Raw genomic sequence first — 26758 nt, 5'->3', positions numbered from 1 at the left:
CATGTTGGCCAGGCAGGCCGAGATGGATCACAGTCAGACCTGATATCTGAACAACTTAAACATGCATACTTTGTGTCCAAATCTTGACTTCAGCTTGGTATTAGATTTAAGCCCAGTAAAAACACTCTGGAACACTGTAAGAAGTGTTTTTCAGACTAAAACTGTCTCCTCTAAATGAGACTGGAATACCTGCTTTGGTGACTTGTTGACTTGCTCCCTTAAATGTCGAGCATCTAGTTGATCATACTTCTGCAACATTACATAACTCCATCTGGTTCAAAAGGCTCAGCCATTAAATGCTGGCAGATGGCAAACTTTAGCCCATGTCAGATGCCACGAAATGATCGTAGAGTAGAGATTATAGTAAACTTGATCGTGAGCCAGCCTTTAGATTGGGATTAATCACATGGCTATTTTTAAAAGGTGGATTTCCATCTCTGCTTGTGTTAACAGACAGAATAAACACAGATTGGGTGTCAAAGTTTAAGTTTTTTCTGTTCATTTTGTGTTATATTAAGTGACACTTGCCATTAAAAGACAACTGCATACAGTGACAGGTGTGAAGTGTAACCAGGGTTCAAAATACTTCAAAGTGCAGCTTTTATAGTGCCACCATGATGTCCCTGTGTAGCTCTTTAGTCGAGCAGCAAGAGAAATTATGAGAATTTAACCAACACAGGCACGAATAGTCCTCCGAAAAGCTAACAGTGCATGGGGCCATGTCGCTTGCTCAGAGCACACAGCTGCAACATGCAGATGTGCAAAGTTCTGCAAAGCACCTATGGACTGCCACTGCACTGTGATACCAGGCACCTTTGACTTCTTCAGAACCAAACACTGCATGTATTCATTCCTCAACTGTCACCACCAATCAGCTTGATCCAGTCCCATGTGATGCAGTCTAATTATAACTACCAGATGTAACGCGAGTCTCCACATTAAAGGACACAGCGAACGTAAATCTCTTGTTTTGTTTTTTCTTCTTCGTGCACTCTGTTCCCACTGCACATGCTCCGTGTGCTTAAGTTTATGTAAATATTGTCATGTTTAACACATTTATGTAACACAGACAGACATTAGAGCTATAAGTTCACATTTTTCCTCGGGGATGAATCGTACCTTTTTACAGTTGCTTGGCTCTGCTGGCCTCAGGTGTATGTGTCCTGGCCAGCGGAGCGCGTGATTAGCCAGCGCTGCTGCTCATCCATCTTGGTTGGTGGAGAGGACGGGAGGGGTTAGGCTGACAACAGACCTGGCTGGCCTGGCCTCGGGATACGACTATGTCTCCATCCACCTACCGACCGCACAAACACACACGCAGCAGCAGCAGCAGCAGCAGCTCCGAGCCTGTGGGTTAATGGCTTTGACTCCTGTCCACTCCATCTCTCCCTCTCTCTGTCTCTTCCTCTCTCTCTCCCTCCTGTCATTTTGTTGTCCTCCTCAAATGTTTGCGCTCTCCCTCTTAAGCTCTCTGTGTCTTCATCACCTCCACATATCCACACGTCAGCCTCTCCTTCTGTGCCTTTCTTTTCCATTACTCCATTTGTTTCCTCCATTACCGGTCCATCTCCTCATTAGCTTATGCTAGTCCTTCCCTCCCCCACCACCATCTCTCTCTGTCTTACCTGGAATGCATGTTGCATATGTATGAGGGACGTGACAAAGTGCTGCCCTCAGCACAAACACAGCCAGGGCGTCAGACCTGTAGGATGTGGAGAGGAAGGAAGAGAGAGAACAAGAAGAGAAGGAATCAAGAGGAAGAAGAAGACGTGTAAGAGAATGAAAGGGAGACAGAACAAAGAGAGAGGAACTAGAAAGAAGGAGGGTGAGAAAACGTGACACGCTGAAATAGAGGCGTGAGAAAGCGATGCTCTACTTGTGCCATTTTCAAAAGAGGAGACCGTGTTGCCACGTTTTCCCACCATTATGCTTCTTTATCTTTTCAAACTCCTGCCATAGAGTGTTTTTGGCTGCAATAATAAAATGCTTCTCTTTGCTGGGTTTAATTATGGTATGCTGTTTGCCATTATCCAACCAGGAGGCCTCTTGAGATGCATTATCATGTTCACACAGACAGTTAATTTTCACCATTTGTATATTCATTGCACTCTGCTAGAACCAGCACGAGTTCTGTTCATCATTCACAGTCAGTCTGATGTTCGGATGTTGCAGAAAACAGAGACGCCTTGTTTTGGAAATGCTTTTTAAAAAATCTCCAAATGTGGTTTGTGTTTGGAGATGAAGAGATGTTTAGTGGTCCAGATTTTCTGAACCCAGTCTGTATTTGCCAAAAAAAATGAATTTAGGCTGGCAGTCTGACCAAGGCCTGGCATGCACGCGTCTAGAAGTGCAGCATTTACTTCATTTATCTTCATTTTAGTCATATAAAAATGTCTAAAACTATATTACAGCGCTGATCTTTGATCTCATTAGGGCCATTTGAATTTCAGCGGAAGACTGACGGTGACCAACTGTCACATATCGGATATTTAAATAACTCCAACATAAATTTGTCCTGAAGGTGCTTTGATAAATCTTTTAATTCATTCATTTTGATTCGGTCTGGTCCTTAAAGGCCTGCTTTTATTCATGTCATCACAGAAACCACATTTCCACTTGTGTTTTGGTGAAAAATGGAAAAAAAAAAAAAAGTAATATTGGACCAAAAGTATGTTTAACCTGCTCTGATTCTGAAGGATTGTGCTTGCCTTAGTCACTGGCATAGAAAGAAATGATGAAATTCTACTGTGGATATTAATGGGCTGAAATAACTTGTCCATATGTAACGAGTATGAAGCATTTCTTTCATATTTGGTCATGCTGGGCCGACATACTTCAGCTGTATTCACCGTATCTCGCTTCTTCAATCCTGATTTTTGTAACAGTAGTTGAATGCAGTCCCAGCTGTTTTTATACAAAAGCAGTCCAGTCACAGGACTACCGGGCCTTTGAAAGTAGAGAGGGAAAGGAAGTAGAGCATGAAACAAGTTAGAGAGGGGCTGCGCTTGTGTTTGAAAGAGAAGAGAGAGGAACGCTAAGATTATGAATGGCTAAAAGGGAAAAAGGCACGAAGAGTGGAGCAAACGAGCTGGGAACAAGGAAGGGTTTTCACTCACAGTTGTCCATTCACTGTCACTGTAGGTATATTGTATTGCACTTTTTAAGTCTTTTGTTCGCAATGTGAAGTCTTTTAAATGTGGAAAGTCTTAAAAAATGAAACGGCTTTTTGTGCCTTTCAACAGTGAGAGGCAAGCGCTGGCAAATCTGAAGTTATCATCTTCTTATTTGATAAAGAAGAAAAGGTCTGATGTCAATTCAGGGAAGTGGAAGCCCTTAATATACACTTGTAAGTAAGGAGAAATTGATAAAGGCGAAGACACAGCTAGGTCTTTATATGAATGAATTATGTGTGACTGTAATTCCTAAACAGCTCAAGCGATAGTTTTCCCTTCATTATTTAAGACGGTTGAACAGCAGCAGATTTATGAAAAAAACTGCCACTGCCCAGATAATGAAGCACCTGAGTGTCAGCAGGTGCAGAGAGCAAAGATGAAGAAGGAAAGCAGGAAGATGGGAGTGGACGAGGGGAGGAAAGAAGGGAAAACGGCAGGGATGCAGGCAGGTCGTCCTTCTTATCTCCAGCGATGTTCTACCTTTGGCCAGTTGCCAGGCAACGGTGTGCTTGACAACAGCTGAGGATGAGTTGATGTGGCTCTCCTGTCACAGCAAGCGGTGGCGGGAGAGCCAGTGTCAAACACTCCCTCCAATCCTCACAAGGTCAAAAAGAGGGCGCTCATCTTTTACCAGAGGGGGATCAGAGGTCGTCAGCAAAGTCGCGGCAAAGAATTGGCTTATAAAACCAACACGAAGAGGACGCGCTCACGGCTCCAAAATTACACGCTAACACATGTAGCCACACCCCAAAATGCGAGGAATCATTTTGCAGTTGTGTGTCCGTGTGCGTGTTTGTATTTATTCCACCTCACTGTTTCATGCTGTATCTTTGAATAAGCGAGTGGCTGTGCACCCCCACTGCGTGTGAGACCACCTGCCTGTGCTTTGCTCCTTTTTAGTCTCCAACCAGACACCTTAACAGAGACCCACCACTGTTTACACCTGTAGCTTATGGTAATACAACCACTGATACACAAGCACGGATTAAAAAAAAATGGTGCACACACACAGAGCGAGCACTATCAGTGGGAGTTGAGAAAAAAACCTTCTTGTAGTGACAGATGCGAGTAACTGAGTAGAAGAAAGCGAATGAAACATGAGAAGACATCTGAAAGGACTGACATCTCTGAACATGCCTGCTGTTGTGTTGGTCTTATGTATTAACAATCATCAACATGAACTCAATAATATTTATTTTAATGCAATAGCTAAAGTAACCTGGCAGTTAAGTGTGTCTAAATGTTGTAGCTACAGTATTTTAAGCTGTTTTCAAACTGACATTATTTACATGGTGTCTGTCATAGCATGAAACATGAAAGGGAGGTTTAAAAATGTGGGCTAATCTGATTTGTAGACAGAAGAAAGCTAACACGCATCAAAGCGGTGGCATGTGCTTTGTAAATGTGTAAAATAATTCTGCAGTTCATGTGAAACAATCCAAAAGTTTCTGCTCTGTAAAATCTGAGTCGGATTTAACGTAATTTTGTAAAATTATCTGTCGCCAGAAAGTAATTTATTGCAAATGTGTTCATTAATAATATGAAGACAAGTTTAATATTCATGATGCACATATCATTCAAAAATGATATTGTATATTTTACACATGTTTGTATGGGATATTGTATTTGTTTTAAATGTTATATACCTATGTGGTATGTGACTTTTGTTGCCATGATGCCAGGTCTCTCTTGGAAATGAGATTTTTAATCTCAATGAGATTTTTTACCTGGATAAATAAAGGATTAAAAAAAAAACAAATAAGGCCAAGTATTAGACTATATATGCTAAATATACAGTCATCTGTAATGATATAGTCACATGAAAGAAAGATGGAGTCAGTCTGAAATCTCTTTGCGATAATACAGTAATTAGCTGTGTTTAATCTGCAAACATCACAAATCTGTTGCCATTAAAAGTGTTTTTAATGGCAGCGTTTTAATGATTGGCAGCAGTGGGTAAGCAAAAGGGTATATTTGTATTATTTCACTTATTTCTTAAAAAAATCACACCCTCACTTTGAGTCCTTTTTTCACTCAGAAACAATTAAACACAGATGGGACATTAATCACAGCACGCCTGAAACCTAAAAGGGAAAAAAACAAAGCAGCAGTAAGGATGTCATCCCTGGAATTAATGTTCTGCTCCTTTGTATTTGCCAGTCACGCGCTAATATGTCAACTTTCTCTGGCGTGTAATATTTTAGTGCGGGAATGTGTTGCTGAAATGCATCATTCCCCCCAAAGTTGCATTCATCCTGTGCCGTCTGACCTATTACACATGACAGATGAATGGGGGAAAGGGGATTTAAAAAAACTACCTTATCGGGAGCCGTAATGTCACTTGCACTCTTACTTACTGTATATCCTTGTTTTTCTTGTCTCCTGTTATATGTTAAGCTCCACATGTGCTTGCTCAAACCCTCCCCTGTCACGTTGGCAGTAACAAATGGCAGAATGAGGAAGTGTTCTGTTATGCCTGGCTGCCTGCTCTGCTTAAGAGAAATGGTGCGTTCACAATAATGTGATAATACAGCCCTGATGAGCTGTCGCTCAAACCCCTCGCTGCTGAACGAAGGGAGGCACAGCCTGTCTGCGTTTGCATGTGTGCGTGTGTTTGTGCTGATATTAGGGTGGATAAGAGGGAGGGAACAGGTGTGTGTCTTCCCTCATTTTTATGTTTGTTTTCGCCCGTGTGTGTGTGCTCTGTTTTATCAGCAAACCTGTGTTGTGCTGCGTTTTTACCCAGACTTTTCAGTGTGTCTGCCTCAGTGTGAGTACATGGGTGTGGCGAGAAGTAAGGGGAGAGTAGGTGTGTGTGTGTATTGATATGGGTATACGCAGTTTGTGTGTGTCATTAATTTAGCAGAGCTCTGGAAGCGTCCGGGCAGGCCAGTCTGTTAGCGTAGCCGCTCCGCTGCTACTTATTAATCAACCTGGCAGACAGACAGCGGTGGCACTGCCCCTCTGCCTGCCAAATAGGGAGCTGGTCTCACTCTGATAACTTTCAACACACTACAGCCATTGCTGTGAGGATGCCAAATTAGGAGCAACTCTGGCTAAGATAAGTCTAATAGTCTCATGCTGTGGGAGGGTGATAGACTGTGGTTCGCCTAGAAGACTGATGGTTTGTGGTTGGTGCTGCAGGGCGGGGGTTTAAACGAAGAAGGCTACGATTTTGGGGAAGCTAGGAGAAGAAAACAGGAATTGTAAGTTGTTGTTTTTTCCTAGATAATCCAGAGAAACTTCACATGGAGGAAGATGTGGGCGTGGGACGCAGATTGACTGAATGCTGGTGTGCACAGCGGTTCTTCTGCCAGCAGAAAACACGATTATTTACAATATTCATTCATGTGTCAGTCCAGCAGAAGCAATGTCACTGCCAATCTTTGCTGGCACCACTTCCTCTAGGCACAAAAACGCAAATTGATCGGCCAAACTGTGACTTTGGACGGGTCAGAAGATTTAATCCCCGCGCTCTGTGCTGAAGTGTAAATAACTGTCCAAACCTCGAGCGCAGCAGAGTGGAATCTGTAAGTGTATTTGTTAATTTGGTTCCTTTATGGTCTGCTAAACTTAAAGACTTCATCGCTTGGTTCCTGATGAATGTTTTATGGCAATTTAAGATCATCTGAATAATGGACATTTCTGGTGTGCAGAACCATAAAGAACATTTTACACAGTGAAGGGTTTTTAGGTTACTCTGCTTCTATTTATGCCGTATGAATTATTCATCAAAGCCTCGGACGTCTCGATGAACGGCACACATACATGTTGACTTTGACTTACTTATCTCTTTCGCTTAGTTTCCGTCTCGCTCTATTTCACTACCATACTTTAACCATACCAGTGTTCTGCGTAAGTAGACGGATGTTTAAAAAATGATGTCAGGCATGTTGATTGGCCCATTCTGGCCAATGAGCAGTCACTTGTTCTGGGATGCTAACACTAAATCCCCTTTGCTGCTATGAGAAACTTCACCTTGTGATAGTTTGACCTCAAAGATGCTTAATGAAGTCATGCAAGGAAAATACAGGCTGTACCGTGAACTCCAAGAACAGTTTGGTATTTTTACCCAAATCGTGGCCGTGCTCACAGTATTCACTTTTTCACTCCCTCACCTACTGTAGAGCGCTCGCTTTGTACTGAACACTGAAGCAAACATTTCAAACACAGTTTGGCTCACTTCAGTTGTGCTGTATCATCCCACACACGGCTGATGGCGACTGCCCATGGAAAGCAGCCTAAAATATTAACATAACTCTCCTTTGTTGGTATTGCAGATATTCGACAAGCTAGCTAAATGACAAAATATTACTCATTCATACAGTTTAGACTCAGAAACTGTCTCAAAATTGGGTTTTTATATGCTCAGGTTTTAAGAAATCAGTTTTAAAAATAAATCAATAAGTTCTAATAATATAATATAATCATTTCCAAAGTTGCTTAGAGCAGTTAAACAAATGAAGTCAGTTTTTAGCTTGTTTTCCTCTTTAATGCATTAGCATTCCAGTGTGCGGGGAAGGCACAGTTAACAGGTGAGCCATTTCATACATACGAAAATAGAAGAGTTTAGTGGAGCTATAGGTCAGTGGTCACTAATTCCAGTAGGCTGAGTCATTCATCATTATATGTAAAATAAGCTCTCCTGCAGCTAGAGTCTACATTCTTTGTCTTTATGTTGAAAATTGTGTGGAGTGTTGTTGTGTGTTTGGCTACACTGGGCCATAGTGCATTATGGAGGGTGGATAGCATTACCTCAGTGAGTGCACATTAACCCCATCGCCCATTCCCCCATATCAGTTACTGTCACTCAAACAGGGGGGCAACAGGAACGACCGGATTTCGGGGCAGGTCACCAAACTTTAGTGTGTATTCTGCATCATATTGCTAACATTTATTCTGTTGTTCGACTCTGCAGAGAGCAATGACAGTGATCACACAGTAGAGCTACCCACCACTCAGAGCCGGTACCAAAAACCCTGCTGACCTTTCAGGATATACAGCAGGATTACAGGGGGTGCATGAAACATATAAACGTAGGAGACATCTCAGAGCTTCCAGAGAGCACACACTCTACTGTGATTCTGGCATTTCAGCCACTTTCAGAATCGAAGGTCACGTTACAGACTTTTCCAAGAAAGACTTTTCCCACCCTCCGACTGATAGCTGAGTGCATAGTGGAAGGGATGAAACTTTGTGTGAATAGCAAGCCTTTTAATGAGCCTACTTTGTATTCATGCTGTTACTTTATTTTTTCTCCATTATGAACTGCAGTCAGAATGTTGGAGTGTTGTGTTTGTTCTTTGTTCTGATAAAAACAGATTTTCTTTTTATTTCTTGAACATTCTTATTAAGCTTTGCCAGTTGAAAATGTGTCTCTAATTTCTCTCTAATTTGCTGAAATATACGTCATTGTTTTTTTAATTACTGTTATCTGAGATAAATATGCTTTATCAGGACTTTCAGTACAGATCAATAAGAAGTTGGAAGTTTTTATTAAAAACAAACAACAAAAAGTCTGACACAGACGTAGAATTACATTACATTTACATTACATATAATTGCATGCTATAGCATAAAAAAACATAAACTCAATATTTGATTTTTTTCAGGGAAAATGCCCCAAAACAAAACAAAAACAATCAAACATTGTCAGTCTTTCTCACAGGCTTTACCGAATGCTAACACTGTTAGACGCGGTGCTGCTGGGGGTGATACAGCACGCTGTGTAGCAAAGCTGGAACAGCTGTGTGGCGTAGCTGCAGGCTTCAGATGCACTGCTGCTAGTACGGGGAGAGAAAGAGGTGATAATTAGTCAATATAATTAGGAATTTAATTGGACGGATATAAATGATTAATTCAAAGTAGAATTAAGTCAAAAGATTTATCTGGTTATTTTCCAAAAATGTATAACTTATTAAAATGTATAGCTTGTTGATTGTCATGCATGTGAATATCTCAAAATTCAAAATCCTCTGTAGTGAGGGATAACGTAATAATATAAGGCTTTTTGTCAATTTTCGACCAATAAATCTTTAAGTTGACCTTAAAGACTGTGGTGGATGTAAGACAGGTTTTAATGGGTTGTTGACATGACCCCACCCTGAACGAGTTGACAGAACGACGCACACACAAACGCTACCCAAACCATAACCTTGCTAATATGCCCTTTTACTGAGGCCCGGGGTGTCGAGCTCCAGGCCTCAAGGGCCGATGTCCTGCAGGTTTTAGATCTCTCACACCTAAACTAAAGGGTTACATTACCAGATCTCTGGAGAACTCCAAGACATGTTGAGGTAGCCATTTAAATCAGCTGTGTTGGATCAAGGACACATCTAAAACCTGCAGGACACCGACCCTTGAGGCCTGGAGTTCGACACCTCTGACTTAGGCAGTACAAGGGTCTCAAAAGTGGCTTTTTTGGTCCTCTCAGTTGGTCCCTGTGATTCAATTGCAGAGACACAGGTTGGATTCAAAGGAGCCTGAGAGCCTAGGTTTATAGTAATTTTGTTTCAAAGTAGGTCTAGATTAAGATAAGATAAACCTTCATTAGATAAACATGCTAATAGATATTTTCTTTTACTTTGCAGTTCTTCTTCTTTGTTGGTAAAATTGACTTTCAAAATAAGCAATTACATGTTTTGTTGCTTATTTCTGTAAGTTAATAAATACAACAATATATTATTATATTTAAATTATTAAGAAAATAGTTATATGGGGTAAAAGATTCGATTAGTCACAGCCTGCTAAGGTAGTCTATCAACAAGTGTGTGTATATGTTGATAGGCTACGTTAGCAGGCTGTGCCACTGTTATTACACAGTTATTATAGGGTTTGTGGGAAAATGCAACATAGGTTCCTGGTGGAGTCTTGGTTTTCTTTGCCTGTTTTGGACTGCATGGTTATGTAGATTTTTTAAACCTGTAGCAGTAGTTGCAGCTTTTGTTGTATTGGCTTGCCCTCTTGTGGATGTAATGCAATATTTGAATGGTTCAAACTTGTGTTTTGGGGTTTTTGTTCAATTATTTTTTCTGAAAATAACCAGCTGTGGCTAATGCTCAAGTTTGGAAATTTTAATATGGGTTCGCTGACATTTTTCTTACAGGCCCAGTTTCCAGTGTAACTTTGAATGCATGGGATGGCATCTTGGAAAACATTAAATTCTATAAATTTCTAAATGCAGGTAATAATAATGTGAGAGTTTCACGGGCAGCTTTTAGAGCAAATTAATTCATTTTTTTCTGGAAAAAAGTTAACTATAACTAGCAATCAATCAGTTGAGTAATTATGTAACGAACTACACGCTCTGGATATAATCCAAAGGCTCTGCCATTCCTGCACACATAAAGTATCTTGATTTTTGGCAAAAAGCAATTAAAATTCCTTTCCATTGAACACAGCAGGTAATTTATTGGGTCATTTAGAAGCTCAGACAGTTGTCGTGTACAGACAGCCCCGCAGTTTATTCTGGCTCAGAGAATAAAAGAGAAGAGTGCTGGGCAGTGTGATGAAGAAAGAAGAAAGGAGATGAAATGTACTGTATTCTGTCAGCAGAGTTGTGGTGTCACCAGCTCAGGGACGTGCACATGATGGAGGTTTCATGCCTGGGCTAGTCTTGGAAGACCTCGAATTAGAGGAGAGAAAGGGGCCAGTGCATTCAATAACACTGAGACAGTGGGAGGGAGAAGAAATAGATACCACATTGTCTTTGAAGGTAAATGACACATACTTGCAGTAACTGCTTGCACTGCAGATTGTTTATTTCTTTCTTTTAGATGTTGGAGACTTCCAACATTTAATCTTTTGTTGTTTGATGATGAGTTTACTTTATTCTTTGTTTGCCTTTTGCATAGCTGTGATAACAGGGCTGTCATCATGTCATATGTTTAGACTCCCATGTTGAAGTATTAAATAGCATGTTAACTATAAATAGTTTCCCCCTTTCATAATAACCGAATGCTCGGTGAAGTTTTTCATAACGCGCCTGTTTTAATTGTGTTGAGTCTTTAAGCTTGGAGCTGTAGAAGCCAGTTCAAGTCCCTGAACTATACACGTTGTTTCTGTTGTTCTATTTCAGGCATTTTTAATTTAATTATTTGTCAAATAAAGTGTTTTACTTTAAGTAAAATCCATCAAAGAAGCTTGTGCTTCAAGTAAAATTCTTTTTTTTAAAACTATTAGCACTAATTAGCAGCATTTGTCTCTATGTGTTTATGTTTTGTACCCATACAGTTTATGAATGTGATCGCTTACCAAGCTTGCTGTTCTTGATTACGTCACTCTCTAGTCTAAATATGGTTACATCCAAAAAAAGAAATCAAACGCTGGTGCTGAGACTTTAAGCTGCAAAGTGGATGTAGGTCATAGTGGCTACGTCAATCTTCTATGAGACTGAAGAGGAGTGCTCTCTCTTTGGTTCTGCGCTGCTGCATCATTGTAGGGTATGAATGAAATGTTCTGCGCTCTCTCCTTGTCATCACATTAAACATTGCCGGGGCCCACAGGCTGAACATTGAAAACACTGGATGTAATTGGTTGCCGTGTGCTACATCATACATGAAGTCGATTTTTCCAGTAGTGCGAACGCTGAGAAATGACGGAGTTTCCTCTGACAGTCTCATGTTGTTCCATTTGTACATTCTAAATCATCTTCTGGTACTTCCTCTGCACGCGTTACAGATGTGATAGATGTGCTCCCGACACAGACCCGTCTTGTGAGTTGATCATGCAGCGAGACGAGCGTGGTCCTCCCGAGAGTGATTTCATTCACGGTTTTCCCCGTGTGTGTTCAGAGCGATACGACAAAGCACACATCACGAGGTCGACAAACAGCGTTATCTGGCTTCTCGCGCAGGATGGGCGTTTTTTCATTTGTAAGTGATGCAGTGAAGAGAGAAAAACATCACCTCTGACAAAAGCCTTCGGCAAACTTATTTGTTGTTGTTTATTATTATTATTATTGCAAGAAATAATGGAAGCTCTCCAGTAGCCTTTAACTTCAGGTTGATAGTACGTGCTTATGCACTCTACCTCTGTTAACCTGCTGTTAGTGTGATGGGATCTTCATGTACGCTTTCAGTATTCACTGGGGACTGTAGCTGTTTGTTACTGTTTTGGTGTATTTTTACCTCTTGGGTTTTTCTTTTCTTTGTTTTTTATCCCTCAGCCGTAAAAGGCTGATGGGGTATTGTCGTCACCCGCCGAGTGTTCAGGCGGGGCGGCGTGGACACTCAAGTTTGTGAATGTGATACTTAGAAAAGGAGGCGGTGTAGGATTTTCAAATTCATACCCTAAGTGTATCTACTAGGAAGGGGAGGAGTAGCCACTCCTTTCAGCTATGATTAGGAAAATGATGCTGCAGTTTGCAGAGGCTTACCAAAGGTGGACAACAGAAGACTGCAAAAATGTTACTTGGTTTTAATTAGCCTCCGTTTGTGCTGGAACATTCTGATGGTAGGGTTTTGGCATAAACAAGATAAAAGCATGGACCCATCCTGGCTCGTATGAGCGATTCAGGATGCTGGTGGTGTAATGGTGTGGCACACTTTGAACCGCTTAGAACCAACTGAACTTTGTTTCAGTGCCACAGCCTACCTGTGTGTTGTTGCTGAACATGTACATCCCTTTATGACCACAGTTCCAGCAGGTTAACACTCCATGTCTCAAAGCTCAGGTCATCTCTAACTGGTTTGTTGAACATAATAAATGTTCAAATCTGTGAGGAATGTTTCCAGCATATTGTTGAATTAATGCCGTGAAGAATGACGACAGTGCTGAAGGAAAAATGGTGTCCAACCTGGCACTAAAGTGTACCTAACAAAGCGAGTGTAATTTTTGTTTCCAAAGGGGTATTACTAATTTTACATTAGTGTAATTAGTTTCCTCTTCTGGAGTTTATGGAAATAATGTGAGCAGAGCATAAAGATTCACAGTTAAATTTTCATCTCTAGTTGTTCATAATCGTTAATAATTCTAAGAATACCAAACATCAAATGAACTCTGATGAAATGTTGTTATATTTCATTATATATATCAGTGGAAATATTCTTATTTGTTTTTACTGACATGCAACAGTGTATATAATTATAGACGCTAAATTTCATATCCAACTCCAGGCCTCGAGGGCCGATGTCCTGCAGGTTTTATGTGTCCTTGATCCAACACAGCTGATTTAAATCGCTAAATTACCTCCTCAACATGTCTTGAAGTTCTCCAGAGACCTGCTAATGAACTAATACTTTAGTTTTGGCATGTTGACCCAGGGTGAGATCTAAAACCTGCAGGACACCGGCCCTTGAGGCCTGGAGTTGGACACCCCTGCAGTATGCCTACTTAAAAAAAACCTTTATTTACACTGTGCTGGAGACAGTGCTCCGAACAGTGAGTCTATACTTGCCAGCATCCCCATACATCATAGAGTACATTATTCAGGAAGTCATAATTTGAGTTGCACAAACAAATAACAAAGTAACATAAATTATAACAATACTGAATATTCATTATCGATAAAATAAGATGAGGTAGCCTTTATTAGTCTCAGAGTTGGGAAATTCACATTGTTACAGCAGCCGAGTGAACAATATTTCTTATGATATGAACAAATAATAATGTGTTCCTGACGTAAATTAATGAATTTGTACATAAAAAAAGAAGAATGCAGAATATTACGTGTTTGACATATTTCCTGGGGGAGGACCTCCCCCCACACACAGCCAAACATGTGTTAGTCACACAAATTTTCCCGGGTTTAAACCCTATGACTGTGTCAAAATATTGTCTGTGTGTGTGAAACTAGACACACAACCAAATAGCGTGGGAGCTGGAAGTGCAGCATTTTTCCAAAACATTATTTATCTAAGTTGTTTACTCAAAAATACATAGAAGGTCAAAGTAATTGAAAGCTTGTGTGTGTTTGTGTGTGCGCGCGTGCAGAGGTGTTTGCGTCTAGGATGAGCAATACGAGGGGGATTTGAGAAGCTGTCTTCCGCAAACTTCAGAGGCAGAAGTCAGATTAGTTTCTGTATGAGCCGGAGATAAAGCCCAGAATTCCCTTTGTCTCTCAAACACGCGGGCTCGTGTCAGCCTCACTTTTGATGTGAAGCAGTCTTATCTGACGGTAACCTTTCAGAGCCGAAGGCATCGGGCACGACTGCCATTGAGTCATTAGAGTGAAACACATTTTATGATGCCATTTGCATATTTTAATTACAACACCGCGGAAGTGGAAAACATCAGACATCTCAGAGTTGTTGTGCTTTAAAAGGGTGGGATGGTCGTGTAAAAACAAATGCGTACAGGTGTGTGTGCGAGGGAGGGAGAATTAGACGTACGATATACTGGTTAGCTCACAGAGTGAGTCTTGGAGAGGTTTGGTTTAAGCGGTTGCAGCAGAGGAGCATATTAACACTGACACTCCCCCAGCGAGGCCGGCTCTTTGAGTTGAGATGGAGGTTAGCAGCTGAATAATGATTTCAAACACATTTTCAAAAGGAGCAGATATGGAGCTGTCCCTTTTCATTGACATGCATTGAGGTGAAAATTGTAGGACTATCTGTTCGCTCTCAGCCCAATTTAGTGATGCATCATAACACCGAAAAAACTTCTTCCACAATAGTAAATAACAGATTGATTTATGGACGCTGCACAAAGGAGGCTGGTTAACGAGAACAGAGCCCGTCTGTGTCATCGCCTTTTTTCTTTTGCTTTTTGTGACATAGTTAAGGGACGTTTGTGCTACGCCGCGGCACATGGTCTGATTAACAAGACTCCAAAAAGTGGCAACGGTGGCAGCTAAACAAAACCCGAGCTCAGCTAAATTGTAGCACATTGGCTATATGCAGTGCAGTGTAGTGGAGTTACAGTATGTAGGCCAAACCCAGCATGGGATCCATTTGAAGTATTTCACAACTTTGCCAGCGTGTAGTGGAATAGCAGGGGTTTACTTTTAGCTCCACAGATTCACATCCATTCATTCCACTTGCAGCCTAAGAGGGTGAAATTGTGAAATTGTGATTAGATAAACACACACACACAAACAGACACAGATAAATATGCAGATAAACATACAAATAAGTACAGTCGGATACTCCGAGAGACACGCGTTCAAAGACCCCGCAGACCCACAAGGACTGTTTACCCATTTATTTTTTGCTGTTTGTTTGTTTTGCTCGGTAAATCTAACCAGCGCACAGCTGCTGCTGCTGCTGCTGGAGCAGGCGCGGACACCAGTTCGGGGATTCATTAGCTCTTGTTTTTCCTCCCCTCATTTCCCCACTTTTCTCGTCTCGCTCCTTTTTCCCTGCGTCTCGACACAGGAGCGCTGTATAAGTTTTAAACACTTCAAGTCTGCAGGAATAGTTGTAGAAAGGGTTTGGAGGAACTTGCTAAAAGTGGAGAGAATGATCTCCAGCGATGTCTTCGGGGTTATGTCAGGTTTAATATGTAGCTTGCACAGTTTTAACTGTTTCGCCTGCTGTGCCCACTGGGGGCGTGAAGTTGGTACACTTTGGCATTTAACAGGCAACGAGGAGCTAATAAAAGATGCTCTCAGGAAGAATTACAGGCTCTTAAGCTATTGAAGGTAAAAACACCAAAGCTTTATGCAAAAAATAAAAAAGTTGTGGCAGATTTGAATTTTCCCTTCAGCTTTGTCTCCTTGTGCAGCTCTCAGTCTTTACTGTTTTTCGATCTAACCACTTGCTCACATGCACCTTGCAGTGTAACTACATCAGACTTTTGCAGATAGCAGGTGAGAGATGAACCAGCCCAATTCATCACAATGAGATTCATAGCATACTAAAACTAGCAGGTATGCTGCAAGCATTTGCATCTCTGCCCACGACGATGACCTTGAAGAAGGCGAGAAACTTTACAGTTCTGTAAACTAAACCTGCATCCACACTGGAAGAGACCAGAGAAAGTGAACGACATTCCAAAACTTCAAGCAAATAAGATGACGGCTGGCAGCCGGAAGCATGCGGGATCCAAGATTTTAAAAAATGTCTTCCAGCCGAGCAACTGAAGTGACACTGAAGACTGGTGCTGATTGACACATGACCTAGTAGTAGATACATTAAAGAGTCACCTAGGAAACTGGAGCCTGGAACGTCCACGGCAACCAGAGAATTAATTTATTTGGAATGACATCAGCTTCAAAGCGATGTGCAAACCAGCGACTGGCTTCCAGTGTGGACGCGCCATATGGATATCTCATCCTCTGCTGCTTCAGTTTGACACTTGTAATTCTTTATTCAGCCTTTTAACGATTTTAAAGTTCAGCATGAAAACAATTAGACATGTTAAGGTCAACCATTGATTCATTAGGCACAATTTCACTGCTTTTAAATACCTGGAACATTTCTACACAGCTTTAATCCTTTTCAAGCCAACAATTATTGCATTTTCTGGATGGAACACACTAATCGACTCTAACGTCGCATCCTGTCAACGGGTCGGCAAATGAGCGAATAAAGAAACTCAGTGTGTTGTTTTCTTGTGCCAGCCGTGCCGGTGACTAAAAACACTTACTGCAGCTGCGTGCTAGTGCAATGCACACAGCTTGGACTATACTATACATCGTGTCCGATCTGGCCCACGGCACCCCTATTTCACCCGCCATTACCCTCCGACTGGTTGGAAGACCCCGGGGACGGACACACCCGAAGGAGCTGAATGAAAGATAAACAGGAGTGGGGCGAAAGAATTCAGCTGAAGAAGAGATGTAGAAACACAAAGAAAAGGAGACAAGGAGGCGCACACACACAACACGGAGAGAGCTCATGATGGGAGTGTGTGATGAGGAGGATGAGCTATTGTTCCTCAGGGCTCTAAAAGTGTTCACAGGGCAACAAAACCTGATCGATAGACACACACCTCCACTCTATAAAGGCTCTTGTTAAAGAAGAAGAGTGAAATAGATACTGGTCTTTCTCTCATCCCTGTGGACACACACACACACACACACCTGGCAATCTATCATCTCACTTCCTCTCACTGTGTTTGTCCCTTTGTGACTCATTCTGTCTCTGTCAGCCACTTCTCCTTTGCTGCCATCCTCCCTCAGAGTATGGCCGAGTGTGTGTGTGTGCATGCACACGTGTGTGTTCGTCTGTATCCCTCTGACACACTTGGACTGGCCTGTGACAAAAACAAGAGCAATCACACCCCTTCATGCTTAACATACACATACACAAACACACACACACGCAGAAGCCCGCATGGGCAGATTGAAGGCTACGAGAAACGCTTGTGTGCATATGGTCGTGCTCTGCTGGGAGCTGGCCTGGTTTCTCTCTCACCAGTGTCAGGACTTCAGATGCTAGCAGCTCCAGCTCCAAACCCAACCCTGAAAGGAAAAGACTCAGAACCACAAGGGACGCGGCAGATGAAAGAATGAATGACATAAGAGTGAATGCAGGAGCGTCCATGAGGAGAGAGACAGAGTGCAAAAAAGGTGATGCATATACAGCATGTGTGCACGTTATTGTTCTTACCTCTTACCTGAGCTTCATACGGCTGCGCAGTTGCCACTAGGAGAATTCGTTTATTTGGAATGACAGGTGAGATGCTGTGAAATGAGGGTGTACAGTTCTTCAGCATCACAAATCAGCATTTCACTCACTGTCCTTCACATATTTTCTATTAAAATGTCTGTCAGAATACAGCCGTTAATATGAGTGAAGGTTGGTTAGGCTAATAGGAGTTTCCTGCAGTATCACACGGAAAGTCAATTCAGTTCTATTGAAAAAATTACCAAAGCAGTCAACTCAAGCCACTACGAAACCCCAACAATCAGATGATCCCCTATGAGCAAGCTCTTGGCAACAGTGGGAAAGAAAAACAGGAAGAAGCCTCCAGCAGAACCAGGCTCAGGGAGGGGCGGGGCCATCCACTGCGACCAGATGAGTGTGATGTTCACATGTCTGCAATGTATGTAATATTTTGTGCTCTACTGGACATCCATCAGCTGTTAGACACAGACTGAAGAACGGCTGGCCGACATCTCCGACCCTGCCTGCTCCCTATTAGCTTCTGATGCAAAACTTCATTCCTGCATCCAAACGTTTTCTCCCGCTGCCTTTCCTCATGAGTAAAACCTGCTCTTGCTCTTTGTTATGTGCTGTGAGATTACAAATAACAATCGGTGCTTGTTGTTAATAGAGCACTACCTCGTCGCGTCTGCTCGTTTGCAACTCGCTAATTTGTACTGCTCTCGGTTCTTTGTGTTGATCATTATTGAAATGAACCTGCTGCTTCTGTGTTTTGTTTTGGAGTTTTTTTAGTATCACCCATCAGCTTTTTTTCTTTTTTTCTTGGTTACTGCCGTGCCACGCTAATCTGCCCCACTCAGTAAATCTAGCTCTATGCTAATAAATGAATTCCACTTCCTGTTTCATCACCATGTTAAAAGTTACCCCATGTTTGCTGAATGATTTCAGGGGGCGGTTTAGCAGCGATAGCAGTAACTCAGTACAGATTTGTGTTAAAAGGTTCCACACTGAGGCCGATACCAGTGACAGTAAACTATCAGTAAAGCCGGATCATAAACCAATCAGCAACTGAAACAACTAAAACCTGTTAACATGTAAAGTTTTTCACACACTACTTTGGTAACCCCCTGATATATCGTGTCATATGTCAAGCAATGATGTCTTTCATTCCTACTGGTAAAATAGGTTGATATAAATCTCCCCACTTCACATGGCTGCAGTTATTTTACCCGTTATTGCTACAAGTTGCTGAATTTCATTGACTTTCCATCTTGGTTTACCTCATAGCCACTAGTGTCCTTCTGCGTGGATTTTTGTTAAGAGATGAAGAGTTAAAATGAATGATAACGATGTGATGTTCTGCTGGGAAGCATCAGGATCAGCTGCTTATCCCCTCGTGCCAGACATCACCGGACACCCCCACAGGTCCCGTTTTTTGCCCTGTTGAATCAGAGCTGAGTTCATGGACCTACACGGTATCAGACGGCTGTAATGCTGGGCCCGATCGATCCATGCATACAGTGATTTTGGTGAGCCCTCATGCATCAGTGGTTTTTCGACTCCAGCCCAGAAACCGCAGACTCCGGCAGAGAGGTAATTACTGAATATAGTAGCATTGATTGGCAGCGTGACAAAATAGGGTTTGATTGATTCAAAGCTTTATAACTTAAAAACGAGAGGCCGCTGTTTTATTTTACATCACCATTAACACGCCGCTGTTTGTTTTCTCTGCCGTGCTGAAAAATCAAACGTGACTGTTACAGAAAAGGAGGATTTGGGCGATTAGAAGGAGAGGATAAATACAAAATAAAGCGTTAGGAAGGCCGTGAATTGAACTCCCTGCTTCTAATGTTAAGCAGGTAACCCTCTCATTTGGTGTGTTGTTCTGCTCAGGAAAGGACTGCCATCAAACACATCTCAGCACACACACACTCACATATGCAGGGGTCCTGCCCAGTAAGAGGGCATAAAATCTGAATAATTTCACAGATAATTTGGTTGTCACAGGCTGGCAATAGCAATAACAACTTTAGATAGAGAGCCAGCACAAAAGGGAAGTAGAGAGAAGAGCAGAGCGAATCACCCTTAGCCAATCGCTGTGTCTAAGCCAAAGTGGTGTTTGTGGGAGGATTAAAAAAAAAAGAAGCTCCTTTTTAAGCCTGTCGAAGAAAATGAGGGGAATCGCTCTCATTTCCCCTTTTCTCCTGCTTCCAAATCGTTCCTCCTCTCCTTGCATCACTCAGCGTGACCCTTTGAAAAATCGCAAAACGTTTAACGTGGCGGCGGGATGATCGCGCGCTCCAGCTTCGGCGATGGTGGCATAAAATATGGGGTGCTGTAATTGGAATTATGCACTTAGAAACAGTTTTTGGGGATGTGCAGTCTATCCAGCACACAGGTGGCTTTCATCACCTCGGAAAGAAGCAGGCAGCGGTGCGCGTGTGTGGGTGTGCGCGGCCACATATTGAAATTGTGTGTCCTATACATTATTCAGATGCTTCGAGCCACCACATCTGTTCATTTCTCTGAGCGACACACACGCGCACACACACACCTGATGAACAATAATTACTCTGCTGCCTGGCACCCGTGTCACCCTCTAACATTGGCTTTGTGCGGCATGTAGTTTGTGAGGAGTGCTGTTTGTCACCTGTACGCACAGATCATAATGACAGAAATAGCTGCGCACAAACAACAAACTTGTGCAGGATAGATGCACCACAGTTTGCCGTGCATGTGCTCAAAATTCCCGAAGAGGTGCGTGCACACTTTGCAGTCTGTGGAGCGTTTCGGAGGGGTGCTTACAGTACGTACTCGCTTGATCCCCGTGTCTTTGCGCGCTTACATGTGTATGTTGTGTGCGGCCTGTGTTTTGGGAGAGGAGAGAGAGATAAAGAGAAAAGGAGGCAGTCTTTTCTGTGGCGTCAGCCTTTGATCAGTGTCCCTCTGTGTACGTGTGTGTGTGTATGTGAACCAACCCCTGGTGTCTTGGAGGCAGATGAAACAGTGTGCCTCTATCCGGGGCTCACAGAACACCCACTATCCTCCTCGCCTTTTCCTTTACTCTCATCTCTGCCTCGCTCTACCCCTCCCTCATCGCGCCCCCCTCCCCCAACCACTGTTCGTTACCACAGCCATTTTAAAGGCTATTCATGCGGCGCCGCGCCTTTCATCTTGCATTGCTGCGTTTTCACCAGCTCCTCGATTTCTTTTTTTTTTCCCCTCAAGCCTTTTATCAGATTAGAGCAGACGGGGGTAGGTGGGGGGGAGGACGGGTGAAGTGGCCTGCTGTTGTGCACTGTCTCTCTGTCAGATGGACGCAGCGTGGAGGTGCAGAGAAGACGGCGGCTTCGGCTGTTATGAAAGATAACACGAGGATCTGGGGTGTCTGCTGGCTCTGTGTGGCCCACTTCTCTGTTTTGCTGCTCCACCGGCACAGCCACTGTGATAATAGATGCTTCAAGAAGCTGCACAATAATGATTATTTCCCACCTTTGGACTTTGCTGCCAGAGCTTTCTCTTTTTCTTCTTTGTCCAAGAAACTGTGCTGACACAGAAATATTGCTATGCATTGCAGTAATTAGCCAAATTAATGACCTCATTAGCATAATTGGTTATGTTTAATATATCATGGTGATTACAGTAGGGCATTAGGCAGCTTATTTGCCTCTTGTTTGTGCTCGGCTTAATTAACGCACCCAAACATGCTGCTTATTTATGAGTGTTTGTGGTCTTTTAAGAGCAGCACAAAAGCCGTAATGGAATGAGATGCTTCTCGAGACGCACTTCTGATCTGTTTTGTTTTATGGATCGTAAAGGTGAACTGTAAAAATGAAGGAGAAAGTAGGAAAATATTGATTCATTATGTACTTGACGTAATTAGTTTGGTTACTGCCGTAAACTCTGTGCAGCATCGACAGCTCGTTTGTGGTGCAGTGCAATTAAAATGAAATATTCATGCACAAAAGGTGATCAGGTAACACCCCCCTCCCCCGCCCTGCAACAAACTTCATATTCCTCATCTCTCCATGAGCTGGATTCATGTGGCCAGTAATGAGCTCACCACCTTTCTCGGAGCAGTAAACGCCCTCCCTCCTCAGCAACAGCTCCGGCAGTGTGGGGGCTTCGGGGTTTATGGGAAGAAGTTTGATTATCCAGTTTTAAAGCGTTCATGTAGGTGCAGCAGGTTCACTGGTCTGTAGTTAGACGAATATGCGAGTAAATTCCAATAACTTGTGTCTTCTTTTTACTGTAATTCTTTGGATGTTCTTGTGTTTAATAATTATCATCAGGTTTCTCTGTGATTTCTCAGTTATAGCCACTACATATTCATGCCATAATATCAAGCATGTGTTTCTGTAGTATGTGAGGGATATTTGGAGAAAATGCAGGTGGTCTTTCTTGTTTTTACCACAAGGTGGCAGCACATCCTCATGTGTAAGCCCTTAGTAAGTCCCCCTTTTCCCCCTCTCACTTATATACTTAATAATTCCTGTTCAATTATAACATAATATATACAGTTCTTGGTTGTATTTTTAGTTTTTAATTTGGCTTGAGTTATTTGTCTTTATTTAGATTTTCCTTCCTTTATTCTTCCTCCACAGACAGATCATTAGACCCCACAAATACAGTCGGGCCTAGCTGTTTCACAGTGTAACCAGCGCTGAACAGATTAAATGTGTAATAAAATAAGAACTGTTTATGTTGGTGTGCTGGCTCCCAAATTCCCGTTTATCTTGATAACACTACTGAGACACCCAAAGCAGATAACGTACTGTATGTTTGTGTTAGAGCCGATCAGAGCAGCTACCAGCATACAAGTGTTCAGCTTCCACTGTAGCAGCTTAATTGATGACCTTTCCAGTGCACCTGTCTTTAATAAAGCTTTAATTAGAAGTCCCGTTAGGATCTCAGGGGCTGCCGGTTAATGGGTACTCAAATAGGAAAGATTTAGGTCTTTGGTGGAACAATCGAAGATACTTACCAGTAATCGTGAGAGGCAAATGTCGGCGAACATCATAAAGGGCGAGGTATTATTCAGCTGCTCTGATAAACGGGACGGTCGTCTTACGGGGAAACTTCGGGAAGCGTCGGCTGCTTTATCGTTCCGCGGGGGGAATTTGATTTGAAAACAGCATTCTGTGTCATTATGAGGTACAATGAAAAAATTAGACTCAATTATATCAGACAAAGCGCCGAATGAATAATTAATGCGCTAACAGTGCTGCATGCATAGAGTGGAGGTGTTCGGGGTATGTATACTTCACATTATGTATGCAAATTAGGCCCCTGCACAGCTCATGAGAGGATGCATGTAAGGAACTGTGAAGCTTTGGCTTTTCCAATCAGACCACATTCTCAGTTAATTCAGATCGCTCCCTTTGAGACATTTGCTCATTTCAGAGTCTTCATGGGTGTGATGGGATACACACAGCATGTGTTTTGAGTTGCTGGGGTACTTTAATTGAACTTGAATATTCATGCATTTTTCTGTGCCACCTGTGTCGCTTTTTTTTTCTGTCCTACAATCTTCTGCCTGTGAAGGTAAATGTTTCTGTTTGGTCTTCTTTCTATTTCATATCATGTGTCATGATATTTGATCTGGTTATTTGTACGATTCAGGTCAGGGCCTCCTACGTTCCTCAGACACGCGGCTGTCGTACTCTGAGTAGGTCTGTTCAGAAATTGCTGCTCGATGACATTAGAGAGAGAAAACGTCATTAAGACAGGGGCTGAAAAAGCAATTGCTTGTGCCACTCCCTTTGTTGTCTCTGTGCACCGGCTGTGACTCCTTGTTGATGACTGATGGTGCTGCACACTCGAGCGCTCTCGTTCTCTACACTCTTGAAGTTCCCTCCCAGAAGTGGAGCTACAGGCCAAAGTGGGAATCACTTTCCTGACAGATGCTAAATATTAAAGCTACACTTCCCAATAACATCTTGTCTTGTTCTCTCTTCATCCCCCTCCATCCTCCCCCCTCCTCTTCTGAAAACACTCCCTCACCTTTCTCCTCCATCCATCTTTGTGTCCCACACATAAGGCTTCCTGAGCACTGGAGATCAGTCTGCTAAGGGGAACTATGGCCTGCTGGACCAGATTCAGGCTCTGCGTTGGCTCAACGAGAACATAGGCCACTTTGGCGGAGACCCGGAGAGGATCACCATCTTCGGCTCTGGAGCTGGGGCCTCCTGTGTCAACCTCCTCATCCTCTCGCACCACTCTGAGGGTAAATGTCATGTTTTATTTTAATGTTTGGTTTTATTCCTCGTACAGCACATATTTTTTAATATCTTTTCACCACCTTTACTGCTTTTTCTTATTTAAACCAACATTAACTACCAGCTACCAGCTTGGATCCACCCTGTCAAATCAATGATCAAAGAGGGCCAGGTTAGCTTATTTCCAGCTCTGTATTTCATTCTTAGACTTTGGTGGAGATGCTTTACATGGATCAGAGATGTCTTATAGAGGACCAGAGTGCAGCTCCTCTGTTCATCCTCAGACTGAAACAGCCATTTCAGCTCTTATCCCCCTTTCTTTAAACCAACTTTCTTCTGATTGTCGTCTTATTATAAACAGAAGGTGTGAACAGCAGGAGGGCGGAGCTTCTTTGCTCATAGCTGTGTGCCTGAGATGACTACATCAAGGATTTTTGCTGTCTCTGACATCACACAGAGCCATAAGTAGAAAAACTCTCAAAAAACCAACATCAGTTTCACGTATTTTGTTTACTCTGGGCTGGATCTGATAAGCTTAAAAATTTGTAGTTTTTTCCCGTCGTTTATTTCTTTTCACAGAGACAAAACTCTAAATGAACCAACATCCGTCGCTATAAATCACACCTTCAGTCTGCTTAGTGGCCAGATGTGTGCAGGCCAGGCGCAACAAAAAATGAAATACAGGATGAAGGTGTTGTGTTCTGGACTGAATAACATGGAGAGTTGTTTATCTGTGCAGTTTTATTCATTTACAGCAAACTGATGCAGTTTGTGTTCTCTGCACATCTGTGGTGCTCTGCTGCGTCACACAATGTGAAGCATGTCAGACTACGGAAAGATGTGTGGTTCAGCTAGAGACCGGGTCGGACCACGGGGAGGACCATGCCTCCTTTAACATACATTTCTCGACTAATATATTTTTCTCCTTTGCATACATTCTGTCTGAATGACTAAAGTTTCTGTCCTCAGTCAGTCAGTTCAGCTCTCTTTAGTGAGCCATGTTTTATTTAATGTAAAATATGATTGTCACGTACAGAAGCACAGCTGGCAGCTTCCAGCCCAGAAACAGTTAAGTCCTGTGATGTTCACTGGACACCTTTATCCCCAAAGGAAAACACTGCTTGTCCTTTGAACTGAACAATTTAAGCAGTCGTGTAGCTAATGTGCGAGCGGAGGTTTGATCCACGTTATGTTATTCATTTCTTTGGAGGATAAATGGCGTGGGAGCTCCAGCATTACCCTGAATTACCTGCCTTTGGCGTGCGCTCCTCTGTCCGCGCTTCACTGCTCTGCAGCAGGAAGTCTCTCTCTCCACTGAAATCCAACATCTATCTGACCTTGTGCTCCCCATTACCAACAACACACCCCGAGGGCTAAGTGTTAACACCGCACCGCCAAAAGACAGAGGCCGACAGACCAATCGACTTTGATCGGAACTCAGATCAGCGTGGCCGACGATCCGCAGCCAAACGGTCACGCGCTCGCCTCCTTTGATCATGCTGTTCTTGAAGCTGTCCTCCTCCAGTCGTGGCTCCTCTGTTCTCTCGGCTGCTCGAGGACTCTCCCTCAATATGTCTCCCCTCTCTTCATTTTCCGTCTCGCACACACAAACTGCAAAGGACAGAAACAGGAAAGAAATGGTGGGTGAGAAGAACGAGAGAGATTAGAGAGTGTGTTCACACAACCACGCATCTGTTTCAATTACTGCTCTGTGCGCGTGTGCGTGCGTGTGCGTGCGTGTCTGAAGCACCAAGCAGACGTCTGACTTGTCTCTAATGTTGACTCATTCTGTCTGCGTAGATGTGCCTTGAAAACAAATGTGTTGTCAAAGCTTGAATGAGCATCCGTGCGCTGCTGCTGTGTCACTGTATCTGTTTAACACAATGTCTGTAATTACTGCTGATGTCTGTTAACCCTTCACATTAACCCAGACCACCCCCAGACTTTCCTGTTGAGCACCCCTGTCTGATTGCATATACACAAATATAACCTATAAAGCCTGGTAACCTCACTTCTTTAACACTTTGGAGGGAAAAGTTTGTATTTTCTTTGTGTTGCTAAGTCATGGTGTGATTAGCATAAGTTAAAAGAGGTAAATAACTAGCCCGACATCCCGCAAAGTGACTAATATTAAATGGGTTATTGTAACTTACGTGCTTTCATTATTATTAGTAGTTTTATTAATGGGAATACTTTATATGAAAATACACATTTTAATTATAAGTCCATATTAGTGTGTGTGAATGTGAGAGTGAATGAATAATGGAATTGTAAAGCGCTTTGGGTGCCTTGAAAAGCACTATATAAATCCAATCCATTATTATTATTATTATTATTAGTTGCTTCTGGTCTCTTTATTAGTTATCATGAAAAGATGTAATAACAGATTACAATTTATGGCAATATTCCACAGCTCCATGACCATTAGTTCAGTTATCCTTTAAAAACCTTGTCATTACTGCATAACAACAGTAAATAACAGTTAAAGTATGAGTGCTATGACTGATGATTTTAAGTCTTGATGTGTAAAGTCTGTTTGCTAGCATATCATTTTTCATGTTTATTTATATAGTTAACTTTTTAAGATTGTGTGTTTCACAGCCCTGTCATGTGTTAGTCAGAGGTATTCTTTGTTCTCATTGGTGGATGCGGAATGTTTACCTCAGTACTCAGTACTTCTGTGACTACAAGTCATTGGTCGCTGGTTGCCATGACACCACTAGTTCCATGTGTACAGCCCTTTAACCCTCTCAGGCTCAAATTAAGTTTTTGTTGCTAATGCACAAAAGAATACCTGCAGTGGTACTTCTGAGTAAAAAAAAGTCATAAAATGTATGTGGGGTAATCAGGTTGTTAGCTTTTACTTGTTGCAAATCTG

At 42.4% G+C, this 26758-nt stretch overlaps 1 protein-coding gene across 3 annotated transcripts in view; it reads left to right on the top strand.

Annotated features, from left to right (window-relative positions):
* Positions 1-26758, top strand: part of nlgn2a (neuroligin 2a) — a 241736-nt gene that overhangs the window by 201791 nt on the left and 13187 nt on the right. For all 3 annotated transcript variants that reach the window (XM_084924534.1, XM_084924532.1, XM_084924533.1), the window contains one exon: positions 23703-23888. In XM_084924534.1, coding sequence (XP_084780660.1) covers positions 23703-23888 — 186 coding nt within the window. The remainder of the gene's footprint in view (positions 1-23702; positions 23889-26758) is intronic.

This window comes from Perissodus microlepis, chromosome 3 (assembly GCF_051167445.1).
Source record: "Perissodus microlepis isolate ML-2025 ecotype Zambia chromosome 3, ASM5116744v1, whole genome shotgun sequence".
Taxonomy (NCBI): domain Eukaryota; kingdom Metazoa; phylum Chordata; class Actinopteri; order Cichliformes; family Cichlidae; genus Perissodus; species Perissodus microlepis.
The sequence above is the reverse complement of the archived record's forward strand: the minus strand, read 5'-3'. Positions and strand labels throughout refer to the sequence as shown.